Source organism: Hydra vulgaris, chromosome 08, assembly GCF_038396675.1.
Source record: "Hydra vulgaris chromosome 08, alternate assembly HydraT2T_AEP".
NCBI classification, from domain to species: domain Eukaryota; kingdom Metazoa; phylum Cnidaria; class Hydrozoa; order Anthoathecata; family Hydridae; genus Hydra; species Hydra vulgaris.
Window position 1 is genome coordinate 31,983,549 of NC_088927.1, and position 23,698 is coordinate 32,007,246.

Consider the following 23,698-nt stretch of genomic DNA (forward strand, 5'->3'; position numbering starts at 1 on the left):
GAAAATGATAATCATTAGCTTGTTAATAATGTTTTTTTGTGGATTTTTTTGAATTTTCAATTCGCTTAATAAAAAATGCAAACCTTCATACTTATGCTTGCAAATTTTGTCAACTGCACTTATGCCAATTCACACTTATGCCAGATTTTTGCATATTCTTTTGACGCATTTATGCCAGTTTGCACATATTCCAGTTTTTTCAATTGCTTTGCATTTATGTAAATGTTTGTAAATTCATTTGGCGCACTTATGTCAATTCACACTTATAGCAGTTCGCACTTATACTAGTTTTTACAATTGCTTTGCACTTATGCCAATTTTTCAAATTGATTTGGGGGCAGAAAAAAAAGTTGACAGGGATTTGGTGACAATCTAACTTTAAACTTCCTGTTTATAAAGTGAGCACTCTACTACTACACTACTATCACTTATCAGATCATACTCAATAAAAAATAAATTATTGATAAGAAATCATTTGAAAAACTAAAAACTCCAAAATTATACATTTTAAGAAAATATTTTTTTTCTATATTAACTCTTATACAAATTTATCAAAAATATATAAAAAATATAAAAATATTTTCAATTCATAAAATTATTGTATAAAAACTCTTTTTAAAAATTATAATAAAAATTCTTGCCTAAAAATATATTATCTTAAATAATAAAATATAATAAAAATATATCTCTCTGTGATTAATTCTTTAACAATTAACAAAAAAATATATTGTCTATAATATATTATGGTTATTTATTCTATAAGTTTATAATATATATCTAATATTTTCTAAGTTGAAAGATAAAGCAAAAAAAAAAAAAATTGCAATGAGTAATCAAACTGAATAAAAATATAAAACAAATGATTGAAATTTATATTCAAAAAATAAAATTATCAAATGAAATTTAAAATGCATAAGTTATAAAAACAAATTCTTCAAACAAATAAAAAAACAAGTTGCAAGTTTTTTAGTTTTAGTTTTTTAATACTTCTTATCTTCTTTAGAAGATTTTTTATCTTTTTTAGCATTACTTTTATCTCCGTCGGAAAACCTTTCATCTTGTTTAGCCATGCTTTTGACTTTTTTTGTAGTGCTTTTGCAACCAAAACTAGCATCTCCATAAATTGAATTTGCATTTGCACAGTTGGATACAGCATAGTAATTAATGTTTGAAGTAACGCTAAAATCATTCTTAGCAGAATCTTTCTGCATACTTGCAGTAGAAGTGTATAAATGATCAGAATCAACATTAGTATTAGAATCTTTCTGCATGACTGGAGAAGAAGTGTATAAATTTGTTGATTTCTTACTTAACACGTCATAAGAATTATTTTTAATTTCTAAATTGTCTATCTGACTCTTTCTTTTATTTTTATCACGGTCCAGCACATCATAACTTTGATTAATTTCTTCATTAGTTTGGTTGACCGCATCATAAAGTAAGTTCTCATTGACATTTATTCCTTGGTCACTTTTTCTGAATGACAAACCTGGGCGATCAATGCTCACTTTTTGATGTTTTTTATTTTTGAACAAAACACTATAATCGTCACTTTCATTTTCAACCATGAAATCCTTGTCATCATGAGAGGAACTTTTTGAGGTGAGATCATATATTGGGTTACAAGCTAATGAAAAAATAGGAATAAAAATAGTTCATGCCTATAAATGTATAAAAATTGAAGCACAAAAATATTTGTTAAAATTTTATAATGAAACACATAAGTATGTAAAATGAAATAGAATATTGTAAAAATATTGTTACTATACACACACATACACATATATATATATAATTATAAGTGTATAATGTGAATTAAAAATATAAAGTGTAAATGTTTAGTCATTAATGACACAATGTTGAAACAAGGATGTATGTATAAAAATGAATAGAAAGGGCTTTTGTACACACATCAAACAACAAGCTTGAGTGAGATATTTTTTTTGACATGTAAATAAAAATAATACACAAATGCTAGCTGCATGCATTACATAGGTATTTTATAGATTTTTATATAACTAAAAAGCATTTTGTTATATAAAAAGTGGAGAAATTTCGAAAAAGTAACATTCAATTTTTTTTTTTAATTAAAGTTTAATCTTTTTAAAAAATAAAAAAATAAAAAAAATAGCAACATTCAAAATTTGCAATCAAATTTTTTAGCACAACTAAAAATGGAAATGATCAGAAAAATTCATTTAGACTACTTTCAATAAGCAAATGTTTAATTAAACAGAGTTATTAAGACATATATATGTATATTTAGACATATATATATATGTACATATAATAGGTATATATTATAAAGTAGCTTGTAAAAGTTTATAAAAAAAAATTTGCAAGTCTTTATAAGGAAAAAATATCAAGTCTTCTGTCATAATATTTTGTCTTTTCACTGAAAATAAATTAAACTGTTATTAACTATTTCTCTGATGTGAATACATTGAATAATTGAATGTGAATAATTGACATTGAATTATGACTTAAAAAGATGACTAGTAATAGAAAGACGAAATTAGGTTTTTATTGAAAACATAATTGTGCAAAAGTTTATAAACAGCTCTGTAAAAAAATCGAAATTTTATCAAGAACTTTATTTTATTAGGAAAAATATATGCAACTATACATGTTATATTTAGATATTTAAAAAATTATTTTAATATAAAATTAATTTACTGAAGATTTTAAGTTCTTAAAATTCTAAATTGGATAAGTCATAGAAATGCCATGAAAAACTTAAAAGTTTAAAAATACATTATTTAGAAAAGAAGATATCTTACAAGCAAATTTCTGAGCTTTATGATATGGTTAAACCAACAATTAACAAACTAGATGAGAGATATAGAGACCTAGATGTTGAAAAAAGCCAAAGATAACTACAGAACATTAAAACAAGATCCTCACAAAAGTGCTGTCAAATTAAATGTTATTTTGAGTAAAAATTATGGTGTTATGTGCACCATATACACTACAAAATCCCGCCTGTGTCAGTATAACTTGTTTAATCGTCGCCCTGCCAAGAAACTATTACCATTATCAAAGAATCATTTCGCCCAAATGAAATTTTCAAAATATTATTTGCATTGGACTTGAATGATAAATGGTCAAGAATGGTCAAATGTCTTATTCAGTGACAAATTAAAGTTTAGCATGTTCGGTAGCAGTAGTATTAAGTATGTTCAAAAGATGGAAGATTTGCTTATAAGTATCAAATGCCAACAGTTAAACATGGTGGTGGCATGTAATGTTTTGGGGATCTTTCAGTTTTGATTCTATTAGTCCACTTCATTGCATCAAATGCATATGGGATCCCAAAATCCAAAGAACCATGCATTTTCTAAATTTTAAAAAGGACTGGCCTTCTTTAAGCCCAGATTTAAGTCCTATAGAATATATTTAGAAACATCTTGATTGTCAATTGATAGGCAAAAAACCGACTAATAAAATGATTTATTTAAGATGGTTTTAGAATTTTAAATAAAATATTCTGATAGTAATTCTTATTAACTTAGTTGACTCAATGCTTTGAGTTTGTCAAGCAGTAATAAAATTTAAAGGGTATCCAACAGAATACCATTGTGTTGTGTTAAAAAAATATATAAGAATCACATACAGTACCTCAATTTTAAATTTTTCCATTTGTTTATAAACTTTTGCACAGATATGTTTTAAATAAATTTTGAATTTCTCCCTTCTGTTTCAAGTTATCTTTTTTTTTTGAGTTAATTATTCCATGTATTCACATCAAAAAATTTCACTAATTTGTGAATATCTGTAATAATTTCACTAATTTGTGTAATATCTACTTTAGATATTTATATACATTTTTTTCTCTTCTTTAATAAATAATATCGAAACAAAATTTTAACAAAATTAAATACTTAAAATAATTTAATAACCTGACAATAATAAATAATACTGGTAAAACTAATTATAAATAACCTGATTCATTCAACACAAATCCGTCATTATCCATTTGTGCTTTGGTTATCCTTAGAAAAAAATTATTTAAAATGATGATTTAAAACATATCAAAATAGGAAAAAAAAAAAAAAAGAAAAAGAAGAGTAAATAGAAAACTATTAAAATATTTTTTATACTTTTGATCAAACTTTTCATTCATTAACTTTCTCTTTCTGAGCATTCGAAAAGTAATGAGTCCAATAAGAATAATGAGCAATACAATAACAGATGACCCGATTGGTATATATTTGTTGAACAGGCTTGATTTTTTATAATCTGTCAAAAAAATATTTTTTCTTAAGTTTTTAGAATAAATCAGAAAATATCAAAAAATCTGTTTAATAAAAACTAAAAAAAACATTTTGGTAATTTAAAAAATCTTACTACACAAACTACCATTGACAAAAAATATAATGATTATGTAAATAAAAATTTTTATTAAAAATATCAACAAAAATTTTGTATAGTATTACTAATTAGTATATTTGAATTATCATTGACAAAAAAATTCTTACTAAAAAATCAAAATATTATTATTACTAATACAAATAATAATAAACAAAGAAAAATATAAATAATGAAAATATAAAAAATTAAATACAAAATATTGATAAATAATTTTTTTCAAATATATTTAATAATAATATATATTTAAGTTTATTTAAAAAGTTTTAATATTATAAAATTTTAAAAGCTATACTTTGATTGCACTGTCTTCCTATATAACCAGCAAGACATTCACATTGTCCTGTTTCAGCATCACATGTAGCATTTTTAGAATTCAATGCATTACAGTCGCATGCCAGAGAACAGTTGAAACCCCAAAAACCATCTGCACATGCTAAACAGAGTTTTGAGAATAATAATTTACTATGTGAATAATTATGAAAATGATTTTAAACATGCTTTATGATGACTATAAAAATAAATATAAGAACATTATGGTGTACTTACTTTCATTACATAGTATTCCTAAAAAACCAGAACTACAAAAACATCTTCCAGAAGCACGATCACATAATCCTGACATACCAGTGAAGTTACAGACACATTGATCAAGGCATTTTTTACCAAAAAAATTTCCTTCACAAACTGCCATTGACAAAAAAAATATACAATGATTATTTAACTGACAAACTTTTTTAAAAAAATATTCAAAAAAAATCATGCATAATAAAATTATTTAGTATATTTTATTTATCACTGACAAAAAACCTTTTTACTGAAAAACAAAATATTACCAATATCAAAATAAATAATAGTAAACAAAATTATTAAAAAAGAAAAATAATAAAAATTAATATAAAGAAAAAAAAAAAAAAATGTAAATATAAAAATTTGCATATAAAATATTGATGAATGATTTTTTTCAAATATATTTGTAAGTCTTTTCAAATCAATTTCATTTAATATTTTCAGGTTTAAAGTAATATTACTGTAAATGTATACTTTGATTGCACTGTCTTCCTTTATAACCAGCAAGACATTCACATTGTCCTGTTTCAGCATCACATGCAGTGTTTTCAGAATTAGATGCATTACACTCGCATGGGTGAAAACAGTTGAAACCCCAAGTACCGGTAGTACAAACTATATAAAACAACAAAAGCATTAAAAATATTTAGTTCAAAAAGTTTCTAAAACAAAATTTAAACAACAAAAAAGAGTAAATGAAAAAATAAAGTTACTTGAATAACAAAATGGAAGCATATATCCAGGTTTACAAGTACATGTTCCAGATTTAGGATCACAAGATTGAGTGTTCCTAGGAAAACAAGAACAATCTTCTTGGCAGTCTAATCCATGTTTCCATTGGTCACATACTAAAAAAAAAAATCATCTAGTTAATTAATTAAATAAACTTAAGTATAACTAGTCTGTTAATCAGAAAACAAATCATTTTAAACTGTTTTAAACTAAATTTACATATTAAATAAGTAGTAGCTGTAGTTTTAGTAACTGTAGTAGCTGTTGCTATACTACCAGTTGCTATAACAACAGCTGAAGTGTTGTTTATTACTTAACTTTTATTGTATTACAAATAATGTATGACTTATTCATGTAATACAAGTTAATACTTTTTATATTACTATTAGTCCTTCATTTTTATTACTGTGAGTCCTTTAATGGTTTTTAATTGTACTTAATATAGCATTAAAATTTTTCAAGACTTTAAAAAAAAAAAATACCATCATGAAAAACCACTACACTACCTCCTTTAACTTTATGACTATGGAAAAGAGGTTCAAAAGCAAATAATGCAGGTACAACTATGTTTACAATGCATTTTAGCACCTTGTCTAGAAGAGAAAGAGTATTATTAGAAGAATCAGCCCCAAAATGACAACAGTATTCCATAAAGGGACAATTAAGAGATTTGTAGAGGTAGAGAGCTTCACATTTTACATTCACTATTAGCTTCACATTTTGGTACGATATGTAGTTGAGTGATAATACATTAATTTCAAGTAAATATCTACTAAAACAATGCTAGAAAAATCTTTAACTTACTAAACTGATATCAACAATTTCTGATCAAATCAACACAGAACAGTAATTAACAAAAATTACAGTAATTTTTATAACAAAAATAATATTTGGTTGCTAATAACGAGCCACATCGGTAACTAGATATTTAGTAAGGTTTCTGAATAAAAATCGCTACAAAAATTAGTTATTATTGCCTAAGTACACTATTAGAGAGATTAAATAATAATCAGTCTTCATTCAGTAGTATCAGGAAGGTGAACAGAAGGATAATATTCATCCTTATAGAGCTCTGGTAGCTGGAGAAACATTAAGATTGGCGCTTCCTCTGAGTGAAGAATCAGTCATCTTGAAAAGACTAAATCAGAATAAGTTGACTTGTTATAGTTGCTTTGATTGATTCCAATAATATTCACTAGGCAGAAAGAACAGCCATTGAAATGGTTTTGGGGTTCTTTTCAAACTATTGGAACGCAGAATTTTATACTTTTATTTTTCTCGGTAGTCCACTGTTGTAAATATTCTGTACAAGTTTTACAGACCTGATGTGGGGCCCAGGTTTTATTATGATCACCAAGACTAAGAACACCAAAGTATTCAAGATAACCACTCTTTACAAGCCATTGACTGTTTTTCTGTTTCCTTTTAACATATATTCTCTGCATTTGTAGCAAAACACATCAGGGCAATTCACACAACTTCTTCTACTTGAACTCATTTTACTAGGTATAACAACTAAAATACTACAACAATCTAAAACACAGTACATTTTAGGTTAACTTAACAACAACACTTTCTGAAACAAAAATATCACACAACACCAACTTTATCTATTCCACATGGCAACAACTCACATACTAATCTTAACTGTAGTTGAAGTTCACTTCATTTACAGTATGGTATCCATACTGTAAACGAAGTGACTACCTTTTTTTTTTGCTTGTTAAACTCCACCTGGTAGATTTTTCTGTAACTAACTGACTGGTATTCTGAGAATATGACAAATACATAGATTACAGAAACCGAACCTAGTCTTTTTGCCATCATCAAAGACTTTAAGGTCAACATAGCCAAATGCCATCACTAATTCCAACTGCTGCTTGTATATGTGAATTATATCTTTAAATAATGGAGGTAGAACTGTAAACTTAATACAAAACTTAATTCAAAATATCTAAACACCTAGAGCTGATAAAGAAAAACTGCTTTTCATTTTTAGTATCTGTTTTTCATTTCATTCAAACATAGAATTAAAAAAAATATATTCTTGGAATTTCAGAAAAAAATTTAGTGTGAAAATGCGTAATACCTTTAAAATAATATCTATGAAAAAAATTGGACAAACATAAATAAATCATTCTTGACCTGAATATTTTTATTTTTCTTATATGTTTAAAATATACATATTATAACTAATTAACCTTCACTGCATCTTTCACCCTTCCATCCTGGCTGGACACAGTGGCAAGAACCAGATATATGGTGGCACTCACCACCATTACTGCAGTTACAGACTTTTGAACAATTAAGTCCATATCTTCCTTGGCTACACACTAAAATTTAAAATAATACTCAAAATAAAAAATCGTTAATATAAAAAAGAAAAATACCAAGCAATCTTATGTAAGGCATTAAGGTTATACAAATGATTTTATTTCTTCATCCAGCTAATTGCCATACTGAAACCCTTATAAATTTACAAGGATATATAAAATACTGTAAAAAATATAAACTGTTTACAAAGATGTCCATCGAATACATATACAAAAAAAAAAAACCAAAAAAAAAACAGAAAAAAACATATAAACAAATTACAATTATTTTTTTAAGATTCCGTTGAAGTATGTATGTAATAAAAGACAACATAACAACCAAAAGAATTAAAAATTAAAATAATAACAAACTTTTAAGTTAAAGTAATTATGTATATAATCTACCAAGTTTATATTTCATTTTTTATTAAAAATACTTCTTATTTCATCATACTTTTTGCATCTGTTTAGATTTCTGATTATATTACATTTTTTCTCTAATAAAATTTTAGCTTTACTTTTAAACTTCTGAAGCAAATGTTTTTTGCTAAAAGTTTTATTTTCTTGACAACTTGTCATCCTATTAAAATATATTTCTTTAAGAAGAGTTTCTAATAAAATATTACCAAACTCTTGTTGACCCGCATGCACAGTGCATATAAAATAAATTTCAAACTATTACAACGAGGATATTCATTAGGGTATCTAAAATATCAAGTAAATAAAGTACTAAAGGTTACACTTTTTTGCGATGTAGTCTTTCTTTGTATGTAGCCATCTTTTTTATTGAATTGCGGACTTATTTTTTAGCATCTTAGTTTTATATTAAACAACTTTTTATGCTGGTAATAAAAAATGAGCTATTTTAAAAGCGATTTCAGGCTTTGTTGTTTGTAATTCTATTATATAATTTTTGAAAAAAAATGTTCTAGTCGCCATTATTTAAATTTTTCATACTATGACTGTAGTTTGAGGCCCAGTTATTATACTTATAAATCAGATCTTTTTTTGGTTTATTCAATAACTTGTATAGTATTAATACAGTATGGTTTCTGCATTCATATTGTCCTTTGTTTAGCTATGAAAAAAGGAGCTTTATTAAAGTTATATCTTTGCGCTTCTTGTAAAAATTTATTTTTCCAATAAATAGGTAGGGTAGTGATAAGTTCACTCAGGTCTTCCTCAGATATGCCTGTTGTGCTATGATCAAAGAATTCCAGTTGTAAAGTTTTTGTAATATCTGCAACTAAAACAAAATTGTAATTAAGGTGTACTGGTATTGGAATTAAAAAATTAAAAATTTTTTTTTATAAGTTTATTAAAAAACAGAGGTTAATTTAAAATTTCTTCAACATCATAAATGGGAACATTATGCATATTTTCTTATTTTAAACCGATTTATTAACAGCTGAGCATAAAATGGCAGAAACTTATTTAGCTGAGTTAAATTTGTTTCAAAAATTTGTTTATTTTGGTTTGAATTTCTATGAGAACTTAATATATAAAGCATTGCTTCTTTCCAAGGTCTGCTTAGAGTATTATTATGAGCTTTGGAGCCCCATAGCACTTGAATTGCTTTAAGTTTGATAGTAAGATTTATCATTCCAGTTCTTCCCTTTTTAATACTCTGTTGTATGAATTCTTTAACTTTCAAATCTTGCTGTTCCATAAAAAGTTATTACTTTTAGCCTCTAATAGGTGCAACCTGCCTTTTGTTGGCAAGAGTACAATTAAAGCGAAGTGTAATATCTGTGGAATTATCAAGCTAATTAAATATTAAAGCTGAAATTATTAAGCTATTTATTACTAGTTTTCTGCTTTTAAGAGATAACTTAAATTTCTTCCAATCATTTAAACTCTTTTCCATTTCATTAAATTTTTCTTTCCAGTGACTTTTGTATGAAAAATTTTCTGAGTAAAAAAATCTATACCTAAGCTTTTAAAAGAACTTTTTGTATGTCAAAAAATCTTCAAGTTGATTTTCACCTGGCCAAAAATCTCAAAAGATTAAAAGGTAAGGGATATTTTCACTGGTGATTGTTTAAATAAATAGAAAAAGACAACTTTAATTGTAATATGTTTAAAGATAATATTAGTCTATACAAATAGAGACTAATACTGTGTGTGCATATATATATATATATATATATATATATATATATATATATATATATATATATATATATATATATATATATATATATATATATATATAAATATATATATATACACACACACACACACACACACACACACATCAGAACACACTTTTTTGAGTGTAATACGTGTAATATGCAACTCATCATATTTAGAGATTTTTTTCATTGAGACTGAGTGTTTTTATTTACTTTCATCAGTAAAAAAAGACAATACATCCCATCTTTTATGCTTAAACCAAATAAAAATATATATTTCTTGCGCACTTGCAAAAAAAAGTAGATATTTCTGGAATATGTTTTATACCATTTATCACTAGATTCAAACTATGAGCATTACAATGAATATAGTCTGCATTTGGTTGAAGGTCTTCTATTTTCATTTAAACACCATCATGCATTCCTAGCATAACATTGGTGCCGTTTACCATTAACCTTGCACAATCAGTTTATCAATAGAAAGTTGTCTTTTTTCCATAGATTGTATTGATATATTTTTAATATCTGTAGCATCTCGGGAATCATGTATCATCATGAAGTTTCCACCACCGTGTTTTACTGTTCCTCTCATGCAACTCAATTTGTATGCCTTGCCTTGTTTTCTCCAAACTTTTTGCTGTCCATCCAATGAGATTAGGTTAAATTTGGATTCATCGGTACAAATTACTGTCTTCCAGTATTCAATTGTCTTCTCAATAATAGTCTTCGTTTCATGTCTTTGAGTCAAATAGGGTTTTTTGTGACATAAAATCTACCATAAAATCCTTGCTCTCGGATTCTGTTTCAGATAGTTTGAGCTGAAACCATGATTTTATGGTTATCTTTAACTTTGTCTGCAACCTTTTAAGCAGCTTCAAATCTTTTTTGCTTGCTTTATGTTAGTATATTACATTTTATACTCCTGTTTTAACAAAAAGTTATCAGCTGATCTTAAAACAAGCCTCGACAGTCGATCTTGAATCTGATCTTACTTCTGTAACAGATTAGGACTTGCAGTAGCTTGTAAATTTTAGCTCCAAAAAAACTCAAACAAAAAGCAAACAATAATTGCAATACTGTCGACATTCTTATATTAATGAATGGCAACTCTCTCACTCAGTCCGCTTCTTTATATCTTTTTAGATTATTGCTACCTACTGATTTATCATGGAAACCATATATACAACTGATTGTTAAATCAGCATCTGATTTAGCAATCAATTAAACTAAATATACTTTTCTTAATCGTGCTTGTCATTTTCTTACTTCTGATTCCATTCTTTAACTCTACATATCTCTTATTTGCCCCTGTATTGAATACTGTTGTCATATTTGAACTGGTTCTTTTAATGATTTTCTTTCTCTTTTAGACAAGGTCAAAAAATACATTGTAAATATAGTTGGATCCAATCTGCCAAGCTTGAGCCTCTCTCACATTTTTGTAAACTTGCATTTCGCTTGCTGAAGAAGCTATCATCTCTAGTTCCATCAACTAAAACTCACTCTCGCTTAAATTGTCATTCAGCAAAGTCTCATTCTTAAATTGTATCTGTCCTTGCATGCTCTAAAAGCTTTTATTTACATAATATTTCCCCTCGCACTTTAACCTTTTTGAAATCTTTTCCATCTTCATTTTTTCCTGCCTCATACAACCTACAACTTTTCAAATCTTCTGTCAACCATTTCCTTGATCCTTAACTCTATTCTTTTTTTCCTAGTAATTCCAAACTTAATATTGGTTGCTTGCTGCCTTGTAAATATAAATATAATATATATATATATATATATATATATATATATATATATATATATATATATATACATGGTCCTTGAAACATGTATTTTTGATCATTTGTGTGGGAACCTCCATAAATGTGTTTTATTTATAACAATACTGAAATAAAAAATATTTTGAGAGGTTTAAAAAATAACTAAAAGATTTTAAAAAACACGAAGAAAAAAAACTATAATAAATTTTTTTTGTAAAAATGTATATTTTTCATTTTTAGTTAAAAAATATGTCATTTTCTAGGCAGGGAAATCTAAAATAAATTTTTTTTATAAAATTATGACTTTTTAAATTTTTATAAAACTTTGTTTCTTTGGAGAACCAACATAATATACTTTTAAAGAATATTTTTTTTGAGAATATTAGAGACTGATCTCATGAGTCTTGAGCTACCCCTAAAAACTTTATTTTTCAAAATTTTTTAATTTCAATATTCTTTTATTATTTAGAAAATATTTACGGTGGTTCCCATACAACTTAACAAAAATACATGTATTTAAGGACCATGCTAACATATATATCCTCTGGATATATTTACAGTTTGATTTGCAACTCAAATGTAAATATATCCTCTGGATATATTTATATTTGAGTTACAGGTGATTTCAAAAAAATTTATTTCAAAATACCTGTACACATTGCCGTAAGGGTAACTGCCTTAACAAAAATTGTTTTTCCCACTGGGTACACCAGGTTACACAGAGTACACCGGGTTTTTTCCTTAAACAGTTTTTATTTCTCATTTGAGTTGCCCGCTATGATAATCAGTAGTCCAGTGTAAAAGTTTTTTTTGTATTTTTTCTCGGGTGAAAACAACGAAGAAAAAAATTTGAACATCTGACTACTAAAATATGCCTAATAAGAAACGGTTTATTTAAAAGTAAATCAATTAACTAAATTAAAGATGTGTTGTCATTTCTTTTGTAGTCAATATGGGTATTGTATTGTTTGTTTTTGTCAATCTTTACAAAGGTTTCATTACGTGAAGCAAAAATGTTGAATGCTAAAACTGCAAAGAAACCTTTTATATCTAAAAAAAACATTTTATTATTCCCTCTAAATCTTCAATTAAATTTAATTTAGTTAAAATTAATGCTCAATGCTATATATTTATGATAAAAATTGTTGTAGCTTTAATATATTTACAACAATACTTTCATAATCTAACAAAAGAAAATATATAATTGTCCTGAAATTTTTTGGTATTATCTTCTTTCTTTTCATCTGGTGATAAACATAAAAAATAAGAGCATTAAAGAAGTCTCTTTAATCACTGACCCACAACTAACCACTGGCCCACTACTAACCACTGACCCACTACTGTATTAATACTCAACTAAAACAGAAGATTAAATATTTTCAATGAAAGTCTAATAAAGACATTGATATTCTTAATATTATTTAATTTTACTCTTTTTGTTAAATGATCTAGATTTTTAAATTTATGGTGCTAATTTAGTTTAAATTTTTTTACTATAATTACCATAGACAAAATCTGCTATATTAAAATCCGTAAGTACTAAATAACGTTTTAATTTAGATTTAAATTGCGGAAATATTTGTAATATTAACAATATGCTGAAAATATTTCCACAAAATAGGTCCTCGGAACTGAATAGAATAAGAACATAACTTTAGATTACAGGATAAAATAACATTGGAGACAATATTTTATCCTTATTCATACATGATAAGCATGATTAGGAATATCTTAAATTTAATTTAGTTTAAAACATTTTTTTCATTATACTTTCTTTTTTTTTTTTAGAAAAAAAGAATTTCCATGTGCATCATTAATTGCGTTCTAATAATGATTTCTCACGTGTATCTTAATGTTTTTTATTTTGTTAAGTTTGTTTGACAAAGTTAAAAAAAAAAATTATTTTATTGAATTATTTTATTAGTAGTATACACTTTGTTTAACTCATTGTTAAACAAAGTGTATGCTACTTTAACTACTTTTTAAATTTTTTTTTTAAATAATCGCAAGGAATAAAATCTAAATATTTTTAAAATTGCAGTCGCCCTTGGTGAAAACGAGTTGATCTGTGCTACCGGGCGACCATTACAGTACACCCCTGATATATATTAGGGTAGATCATCATTGAACTTTTTTCATTCAAATTTGTTTGGATAGCAAAATAATGTTGTTCTAACATCTAAATATCATTAAAATAAAATAAAAAACTAAAATTATTTTTTCTTTCCTTTGCCGCTGTCTAATTGAAAAACAGCCATTTTTGATATTACAATATATAATATATAAGTTTCTGCTCTACAAAAAATGCAATAATTATGTTTTTTTTCTAGTCAAACTTTTAAGATATAAAACTCAAAACTTTATGCAGTAGCGCGATTACATTAGCACTAGAAGAATTTCTTATGAGCAATACAAATTTTTTTAAATGCCATTTTATATGTACTTTTTATAGTACTTATTTAAAGCAGTTCTATGAAAAAAAAAGTTTATTGATCAATTAATCCTACATATTCCAATTATTTTTTGAAGCAAAGTGTGGAATATACTTTCTAGATAAAAGTTTTGCTCTAATGTATCTGCCTCTTCTCATTTTTTCAGATACAGATGCGGCTGCTTTTGTAACCATTTGAACATATCTTTCTACAATTTGAGAATGGCACGGAAAATCAGTTTTTGTACATTTTGTACTGCATTTTCAATGAAACCATCACTTATCTTTTTTAACATGGTGGTGAAGTCCTAGGGTGTTCCTGCCAATTTACAAGACTAAAGTAATCAATTGAATCAAAGTTTAGAAGAGAAATTTTGAATTTTCTTACTTCTGTAGAATTTGAAACTGTGCATCGCCTCACAAATCTAATTCTTCTAGCCTCTTATTTCTTTTCGTTCATCCATCAACATTGATGTAAAAATATTTTCTGGGTCACCATAATATGCATTTCTTTGAATGCATTAATCAGCCGATATCATTAATAAGTCGATAATCATTAATAAGTCGATAGCTTTCAGAAAAGAAGCAAAAGAATTGAATTATGCGCCACAAGTGTTTTGCCCCTATGCAATGAGGCTCCAGTTTTATAAAGAACCACACAGGTGTTCACACCTTAAAGAATGTAATCAGTAAGTATTACAAGCTCGGTTAAAGGAGGAGTGCTTGCAACATACAAATGATGGATTTGATTTGCTGTTGACAGCCATTGAGAATGAACCAATGGGTCTGGCTTTTTTTTTAGACTTCCTTTCACCTCACCTATTTCTATTGACTTGCACATGTTATAAAGATACTGTCAATCTTTGCTAATATAATTTGTCACAATCTCATGTAGAACATTTGTTAAGTTATTCTGTCTGACATTAAATTTGAAAATTTGAAACTCGTGACAATTTGCAAATGCTTTCCCAATGTTGCCACTAAATACAGTAGGTTCTGAAGTGGTACCATCTAAATGCAATACTAAATTTCTCAATGGTAGTTCATTGATATGAAACATACACACTAACCATTAAACTAGATAGCCCAAATGCAGTTCCAGCAACCTTATAACACCATTGTTCACACCAGTATTTACATTAGCTCCATCAGAGCCAATAGCTAACACATTATCAAGTGATAATTTGTTTTAATCAAAAAAATCTATAACAGCATTCTTGATATTTGTTGATGATGAACTTGACGGAGAAATATGACCGAGAAAAATTGAAGGAGGTTCTTCAATCAATGTGATATGTTCCTCAGTAATTATGTCTTTACTGCTATTTGTCAATGCACAAAACAAAAATCTAAAAATAGATTTAAATTCAATAAATCATATACAAAAGTTCATTTATTTGATATATATGTGGATATTAGTAATCTATATAATATTAATAATATACATAATCTTTACATAATAATAGTATACTAATCTTTATATACTCATAAATAGTAAATTTTTCAACAATTTTTTTTTAAATAAATAAATAAAAATAATTTAGAAAAATGTTAGAACCACTTTATAATTTATATAGTAATAAATAGTAAATTACTATGTAAATTAAAATGATAAGAAAAGCCTAAAAATGCCTAAAATAAATAAATAATAATAATTTAAAAATGCTAGTTTAAATCACTGAATAGTTAATAAGTTTATAATTGAAAACTGGTTTATAAATCCAGACAGTTTTATTTCAGAAAACAATGAAAAAAATATGACCAAATATCAATACCTAAATACCAATAAAAAGCCTAAAAATGCACAATATAAGTTCCCCAAAGGAAAAAAAATGCCAAAAAAACTTGATTACTTTTCTATTTTTGTTATATCATTTAATGGTAACAATTTATCACAATCGAAAATAAAATTTAATAATTTTAGAACAAAAACTACTTAGTAATTTAATAACAATAAAAAAAGCCTAAAAATGCACAAATATGGTAAAATAATGTCTTTTAGCAACAAATGAAGATAAAAAAAAGTTAGCTTTTTTTTTCCCATTTAACTTTTACCTTTCACGAGAAACAACTTGTACTACTCAAGGTTAAATTTTATAACTAAATTGCCATGTAATTAAATAATGATAAAAAGCATAAAAATATACAAATATGGTGATTTATGGTGCCCCCTGGTGGCAAAGGAAGAGATTAAAAAAATCAAAATATTTTTTTCCAATCTACTTCACATTATTCAGGAGCAACAAATTATCACTATCCAAAGTCAAAATTTTTTCAATGATCTACCCTGATATATATATATATATATATATATATATATATATATATATATATATATATATATATATATATATATATATCTTTATTAAATATTGTTTAATCGTTTATGATTTTTAAGATCTAAATAATATTTTGTGAGATTAAACTTTTTTGAGTAAGGTACTTTTTTTTCAACAATCTGGATAATGGATTTACTCTTTATAAATTTATTAATTATGTTCTAAACATATTCTTTTACTTCTACATTTTTTACTTATTTTAGACTACTAATAGATTATTTTGAATATCTATATTTTGTATGGTTTTGTAATTAGGTTCCTTAATGGTTTTTTGTTTAGCATATATAAAACCATTGATTAAAAAAAGTTGAGTAAACTTTTATTAAGGGATGTTATTAGTAAATATTAAAAACTATGTTTGAACAGAAATTTATATGAATGCTTTTTGTTGTTGGTTTAATTTTTTTTTTATTTCAATAAGAAAATTTGCCATCTTTTGTTATATATTTACATTAAATTATTGTTATATATAAAGTGAAAAAATTTTTGTGTATTATTTATGCAACTTTGAGTTGTTTGCTTTTTTGGACAGTTATTTATTCTATACTTTGGACTGTTGTTCTATTGTAAGCAACTACAGTCTATATTCTAAGTTTTACTGAGAAAAATAAAGCAGGCATATATTTTTTATATATTCTATTATTTTTTATATATTCTGTCTTTTTAAATTGTTCTTTTTAAGTAAGTTTGAGTAATTACTAGGTCATATTTGACTATTTAAACTTTTTAACACATTGTTTTAAGTAATTTTTTTGCCATCATGCAATGTAATGTCTTTGTTTAATAAAGAATTTTTATAGCTGTTTAGTTAATTAAAAAAAGTTTTTATAAGCATGTATTTGTCTATTATGTGAAAGTGTATATTTTGCTTTAAAGCTTTGTGAAAAATCTTAAAAGCATATATAGGTATATCGATCTTTATCATTTTGTTACAACTTTAAAAAGCATAGCATATTTATATTTATGTGTCATAATTTTTCAAATTATTATCTAATTATATAATGAATTACTTATAAAAAAAGAGCTAGGCAAAAGGGTGTGCAATTTAACTCATTGAAGGGGTCATAATGGGAGAGTCAAAATTTTATAAAAGCTTTAAATTTTGAAAAACACTGGGAGAAGTCTATGTTAAAGATATTTATGCTATTAATGTGTTTACATTGTTAAATCTACACATCTAATACAGTAAAGAGACAATTTTCTCCAATGTGTACACAAATGTTACATTCAAACTTTTTCTTTTGAAATTAATAAATAGGGTGAGGCTTCTAATTAGCACTAAGTATGCAAAAAAAAAAAAAAAAAATTAAGATGCTTCCTCTTTCCCCATGTTAATTATTAGAAGTTTACAACAAAAAGTTTAAAGTATGGAACATAAATTGTTAACCCATAGCCAAGGTCTTTAAATATATTATTTTTCAACTGTTTACCAAAAAATATTGAAGTAAAAAAACCATATAAAAAATTAGTATAGAAATGGTCGCTAGGGAACATATTTACAATGACCCGTATCACTCATCTAATATATATGAATCAATGAAATCTACTATTCAGTTCATTATTGCTAAGTCATTTAATAGATATTATTATAAATTATGTCAAGTACTTTATATTGAAATTTGAGTATCATGGTTGCATGGTTTTCAAAAAGTTTTTCAATCTAAAACTAAATAAACTGTAGTTTTAAATTGAACACTAATAAACCAGACTGGAGAAAGTTTAAAAAATAAAAAAATTTTTTTTCTTAAATTAGTAGGTTTTCTGTCCAAACAATGTTTGTACACTCCTTTAATGCTTGCCCTATTTAAGTCAGTTGATGTATGTACATTCCAGTGCAGTTATCTATAAATAAATTACGGTTAGATTTTAGGATTATTAGGAACCTGAGCTCTGAAACCTAAGATTTTTTTTATTATTGTTTTATAAGTGATTGTTACTAATCTTCAACATTCAACATGCATACAAAAAATTTGAATTTCTTAGGATTGCTTTAAAGCTATTTGATTCTAAAAGGGTTTATAAAATGTAGACTATTAAACAGTGAAGAATATCTGGACCAGAATAACTGGCTGGAATAAAAGACGCTAAAAAATGTTAAAAAAATTAAAAGTTTGATAGGGTAATGATTAATTCATTTAATTAAAAAAAAAATTAAAACAAATAAATAAAATATTATAATAGAATAAAAAATAGTTGAAAATATTACAAACATTTTTATTGAAAAAACTATTTATTTATGGTTTAACCCTAACCCTGCAGAGATAAAAATGGTGCTCTCAATATTTTATGGCTCCAATCAGCTAGAGATTTTGCAAAAAGACAGACAAAAATTGAGATAAAAACAGTTTTATAAATTTAATTTTTTTGATGTTTATTAAAATGTACATACTTTTGTTGCATGTATCACCTTGCCAACCTTCAGTACAATTACATTTTCCAGTGATGTGATGGCAAACACTACGATCAACACAAGAGCAGCTTGATAAACATTTATCACCAAATCTACCAGAAACACATTCTAAAGATTTATTAATATTATATTCAAAAAGTTCTGAGATCTTTAAAAAAAGTTATATTAACATTTGGACAAAAGAAATGTTTTGAAATTGATTAAATTAAAATGAAATTGGTGAGATCAAGAAAGAGAACATAGAAGAGAATTAATGAGCATTTCATTAAAAATTAAATTAAGTTTTATATTTAATTAAGAATTGAAAAGCATTTGATGAATTTGATAAATGCAATTAAAGAGCAACAATACAGTTGACAGAAAAATTAAAAAATTGAAATTGTATGAGTTAGGAAAATATGAAAATGGTAGGGAATTCCAATGCGCTAATGTTTGAGGAAAAAAATTATATAAATAACATTTTTTTGAGCATGTCAGAAATTTAAAAAGAGTTACAGTAAAAAGTATGCAACTTTTTACTGAAGCTTGGTGCTATAGCATGGGAAGTAACTTTGCTGAATGAGGAATTATGCAAGAATGAGTTTTGATTAAACAAGTGATAAGAGCTTGCTTGAGCAGTATTTATGGAAAAAGTAAAGAGATGTGACTTTACAACTAATAGACAGAGGCTTTAGGATAGCATATGGAGCAGGTCCAACAACAATGTATTTTTGGACTTTGTCTAAAAGAGTGAAAGCCTTATTAAAAGAAATAGCTCAAACATTATAACAATATAAAGAAGAGTAAAAAGATAAAGGTTGTTCAGTCTTTTTTATGTAAAATTTTTTATTTATAAATTTGTCTTTTTTCTCTTAAAAAAAGTAAATTTTAGTTGAACATGTTTTAAGTTTCAGTTTCTAAAAAATTGTTTTATTTTTGACAAAAATTTTGGATGTAAAAAGATCTACAATTAAGAAGTATTGTAAACACTAGTACCACACACAATTAAAAATACTTGGTCATATAATGACACTTAATTAGCAAATTATTAGCTTATTCAACAAAACATTTGAAGAGAAATCCATACAGAGACAAGATCTTATGTTATTAAATCTAAATAAATTAATCTAAAATTAAAATAGTATGAATTAGTTTAATTTAAATTTTATAAATTTTATAAATTCAAAGCCAAAATTCAAGACATTAAAAATGTTTTTTTGATAAAAATAAACCTTAACACTTTTAAATTAAAATTGTTACCAAGTTCACAATGCTTTCCATGATAGCCTGGTTTACACGTGCAAGAGCCGGTTTGTGAATCACAATGTGCATCATTTACACATAGACAAGACATCTTGCAATCTTTACCCCAATATGAGCCATTGCATACTAAAAATGTGTGCGTATATATATATATATATATATATATATATATATATATATATATATATATATATGTATATATATATATATATATATATATATATATATACATATAATTCCTAACTGGTTGTCAGAAAATTTTTCTATATTTTGTTGACATAAAAAAAAATTAAAATGCAAGACCGGAATTTTTTTTTAATTACTTGATAGACTGCCTGCCCCAACCAAACCCTTAGTCAATGTAGCAGCACTCCCTTGCGAGTCAGGCTATAAGATAGTTGATGTAGCAGCACTCCATTGCAAGTCAGGCTATAAGATAGTCCATGTAACAAAACTCCCTTGTAGCAGCAGACTAAAAGATAGTTGATGTAGCAACACTCTGTGTATGATTTACAGTTAAAAAAACATTCAGAATGTTTTTAAAAACATTCTGGTTAATTAAATTTGTGTTTTTGCAATTTTTTTAAAAAATGATTAGATTCCAATTAAATTAATGGTTTTAACTTTATAACAACACGGAAATGTTGGATAAAAGTCAAAAGTAATTAAAAGTGACGTATTTGTTGTCAAAAGAATCATATTTATCTTCCGTACTCTTAAATGCAACAATTTATAAAACTATCTATCTATTTATGTATAGAGTGAGAGAGAGAGAGATCGTTGCTTGGTCATCTTTTACTTTCCTGATAAAATCTGAAAATTGTGTTTTTTTAAAAAGTTAATATAGAACACTGATTAAAGGGTAATATAGAAATTTTTTAATTGATAGATTTCCTGCCCAAAACAAAGCCCTCTGTTAATGTAGTGACACTCCTATATCTTCTTCCTATTTCAGTCGTTTAATGTATGTACAAGGGCACATGTTCTTAAATAAAATTAAACAATAAAAAAAGTAAAAAATAAAAACATTCTGAATTTAAAAACAAACACTATTTTAGTCAATTATTTCACATTTTTGTGGTTTTTTTTAAAATGGGAACCTGTCTTAGCATGGCAGATTTAACCACATTTACAAAACGTTTTTGGACCTTGTCTAGAAAAGAAAAGACATCATTAGAAGAACCATCCCAAATATTACAACAGTATTCCATACAAGGATGAATAAAGGATTTGTAGAGGTTGAAAATGGAAACATTCTAATCATGAGACTTGACTCAAAACTGACAACAAGGAATAAGAGCTTCTATATCTACCTAGATCCAGAAAATTATGTAGGAGTCACAAGTGTCAGCAAAAAGGCAAATAACGAAAGCCCAAGGACTATCATAAAGATTTCAAAAATCACAAAAAGAATCAGTCAGCTATGAGGTAGTAGTAACTGTGCAATAATAGGGTCTGAAGTACAAGATAAAAGATTTAAACTACAAGAAAGTATAAGGAAAATAATATATGCATACACTAATTTATGCATATATTAAATTAAATAAAATTACACTTTAATATTTTTATTTCTATTTTATTTATTTTTATATATAGTGAAAGTATAATAAAACAAAACTTGATTATGTGAGAAAAACAAACTTAAACAACAATTTCATTTTTTTTCTATATTCAAACTATTCTCCAATAATTTAGTGAACTGCTCAAAAGAAATCATTACAAAAACTTTCTGACTGAAAACTCAATAAACCCTTGTATCTTTTGGTAAATCATTGTTGGCTTCATTTTATTTATCATTATAAAAAAAAAAATTCTAAAACAACAAAAAAACATAACATAGTTTAATGGAGGTGTTTCCATAAAACACATAAAAAGATTAGTTTTTGATGATGACAAAAATTATCAAAGAGTCCAGAACTTTTTAGAAAAAATAGATTGCCATTTTATCTAAACTTTCACAAAAAATGGAAGGCAGAACACAGCTTGCTCCTTGGTTAATAAGAAAGAATGCTTTAAGTGACCAAGTTGGTTTTCATAACCATTATTCCACAAAGTTAGCTATTGCACAACTATGAATAATATTAAGAAAGACTAACAAGCGAAAATCAGAATCAGAAGAGAGATTAACATAATAAACATGGTTGTTGCTGTATTCCTAGACCTGTCAAAAGCTATTTACTCAGCCTTTAGTATCCATCTTCAAACCACTCCTAATTATCATTTTTTTTTAAATTTTATAACGGAAAAGAAATTATCAAGTCATTATATATGCTAATAATACTGTTGTAAATTTTGCATCAAAAAAGGTAAAGTTGTCGAAAAGCTCTTAAACATGAGAAATTATTAGAAATTACTGCATAACAAATAAAAAGCAATGGCCTTTTGGCACAGCAATTTGATGATTGGAAAATTTATTTGCAACTTTCACATCTAAACTTTGAAGCATAAGCCTAGTTAAACAACATTCAAAACTAAAATTTGATTTTAAGGATACCTTATTGTCTAATGAATCTTGTTTACACTTGTTAAACAAGGTTTATTAGACAATCAGCTATCACGAAAAGAGAAACAAGGTAAGTGCGGTATTTCCAAAGGTGTAGAGTGGATTTAAACTTTCAACTACTTGTTTATGAGCTAGGTGTACTACCACCAGTCTACTGCTGCATTAATTATATATTTAGCATTCTTTAAAATTATTCTATATTTATAAGAATACATAGAACATTTTTTAAAAAAGCATCTTTAGTTAAAAAAAAAATTAACAATTTCTGTATTTATTAATTTTTCCACTAAATTTCGAGTTAATTCAAACAAAGTTGTTAGTTACATGAGAATAATCAAAGAAAAATTTAATTTTTTTAAAGATAAATGAATTAACATTAAACTTTATGTATAAAAAAATGTAATATCAAAATTTTTTTTAAATTTGTCAGAACTATAATTAATTTTTAATAAAAGAGTTAGCTCTAACATCACTTTCTTAATTATGACTTCAAATTTTGTTATTTATATTAAACGGTAGTTGATTTTTGCATGAAAAAAAAAATCAACTACCGTTTTTTAATCATTTTATACAAATGTATTTTAACTATAATTAACAATAATAATTATTCAGGAGATATCCGATTGAAAGGCATTGAAGTTGGTAGTAAAAAAGACAAAAATACATTAACACATATATTGGGATATGGTAACTATGCTGAACTTATTGTTAATAGAAAAAGAAAAGTAAAACATCACTTAACTTTTAAAGTAGAAAGAAAACCGTTTTCTAAGAAATATTTAGTGCATATTGAAATTAAAAAATAAGGCAAAAATTACAATAGCAGCCAAGGCACTAAAAATAAAATACAGCATTAGACAAATGCTATTTGAAAGCTATTGTGCTAG

The 23,698-nt window shown here is 25.8% G+C and overlaps 1 protein-coding gene across 2 annotated transcripts in view; it reads right to left on the reverse strand.

The window, feature by feature from the left end:
- Positions 1–865: 865 nt before the first annotated feature.
- The window catches only part of LOC101236730 (multiple epidermal growth factor-like domains protein 10), a 130,626-nt gene continuing 107,793 nt past the window's right edge, over positions 866–23,698 (reverse strand). Inside the window, exons 12-21 of one of the 2 annotated variants that reach the window (XM_065803432.1) lie at positions 20,306–20,434; positions 19,046–19,174; positions 7,872–8,003; positions 5,652–5,786; positions 5,413–5,553; positions 4,918–5,055; positions 4,664–4,804; positions 4,101–4,239; positions 3,943–3,992; positions 866–1,627 (exon numbers count right to left, since the gene is read on the reverse strand). In XM_065803432.1, the coding sequence (XP_065659504.1) occupies positions 981–1,627; positions 3,943–3,992; positions 4,101–4,239; positions 4,664–4,804; positions 4,918–5,055; positions 5,413–5,553; positions 5,652–5,786; positions 7,872–8,003; positions 19,046–19,174; positions 20,306–20,434 (1,781 nt within the window). In that variant the 3' untranslated portion in view covers positions 866–980. The remainder of the gene's footprint in view (positions 1,628–3,942; positions 3,993–4,100; positions 4,240–4,663; positions 4,805–4,917; positions 5,056–5,412; positions 5,554–5,651; positions 5,787–7,871; positions 8,004–19,045; positions 19,175–20,305; positions 20,435–23,698) is intronic. The other variant, XM_065803433.1, reaches the window with a different exon arrangement.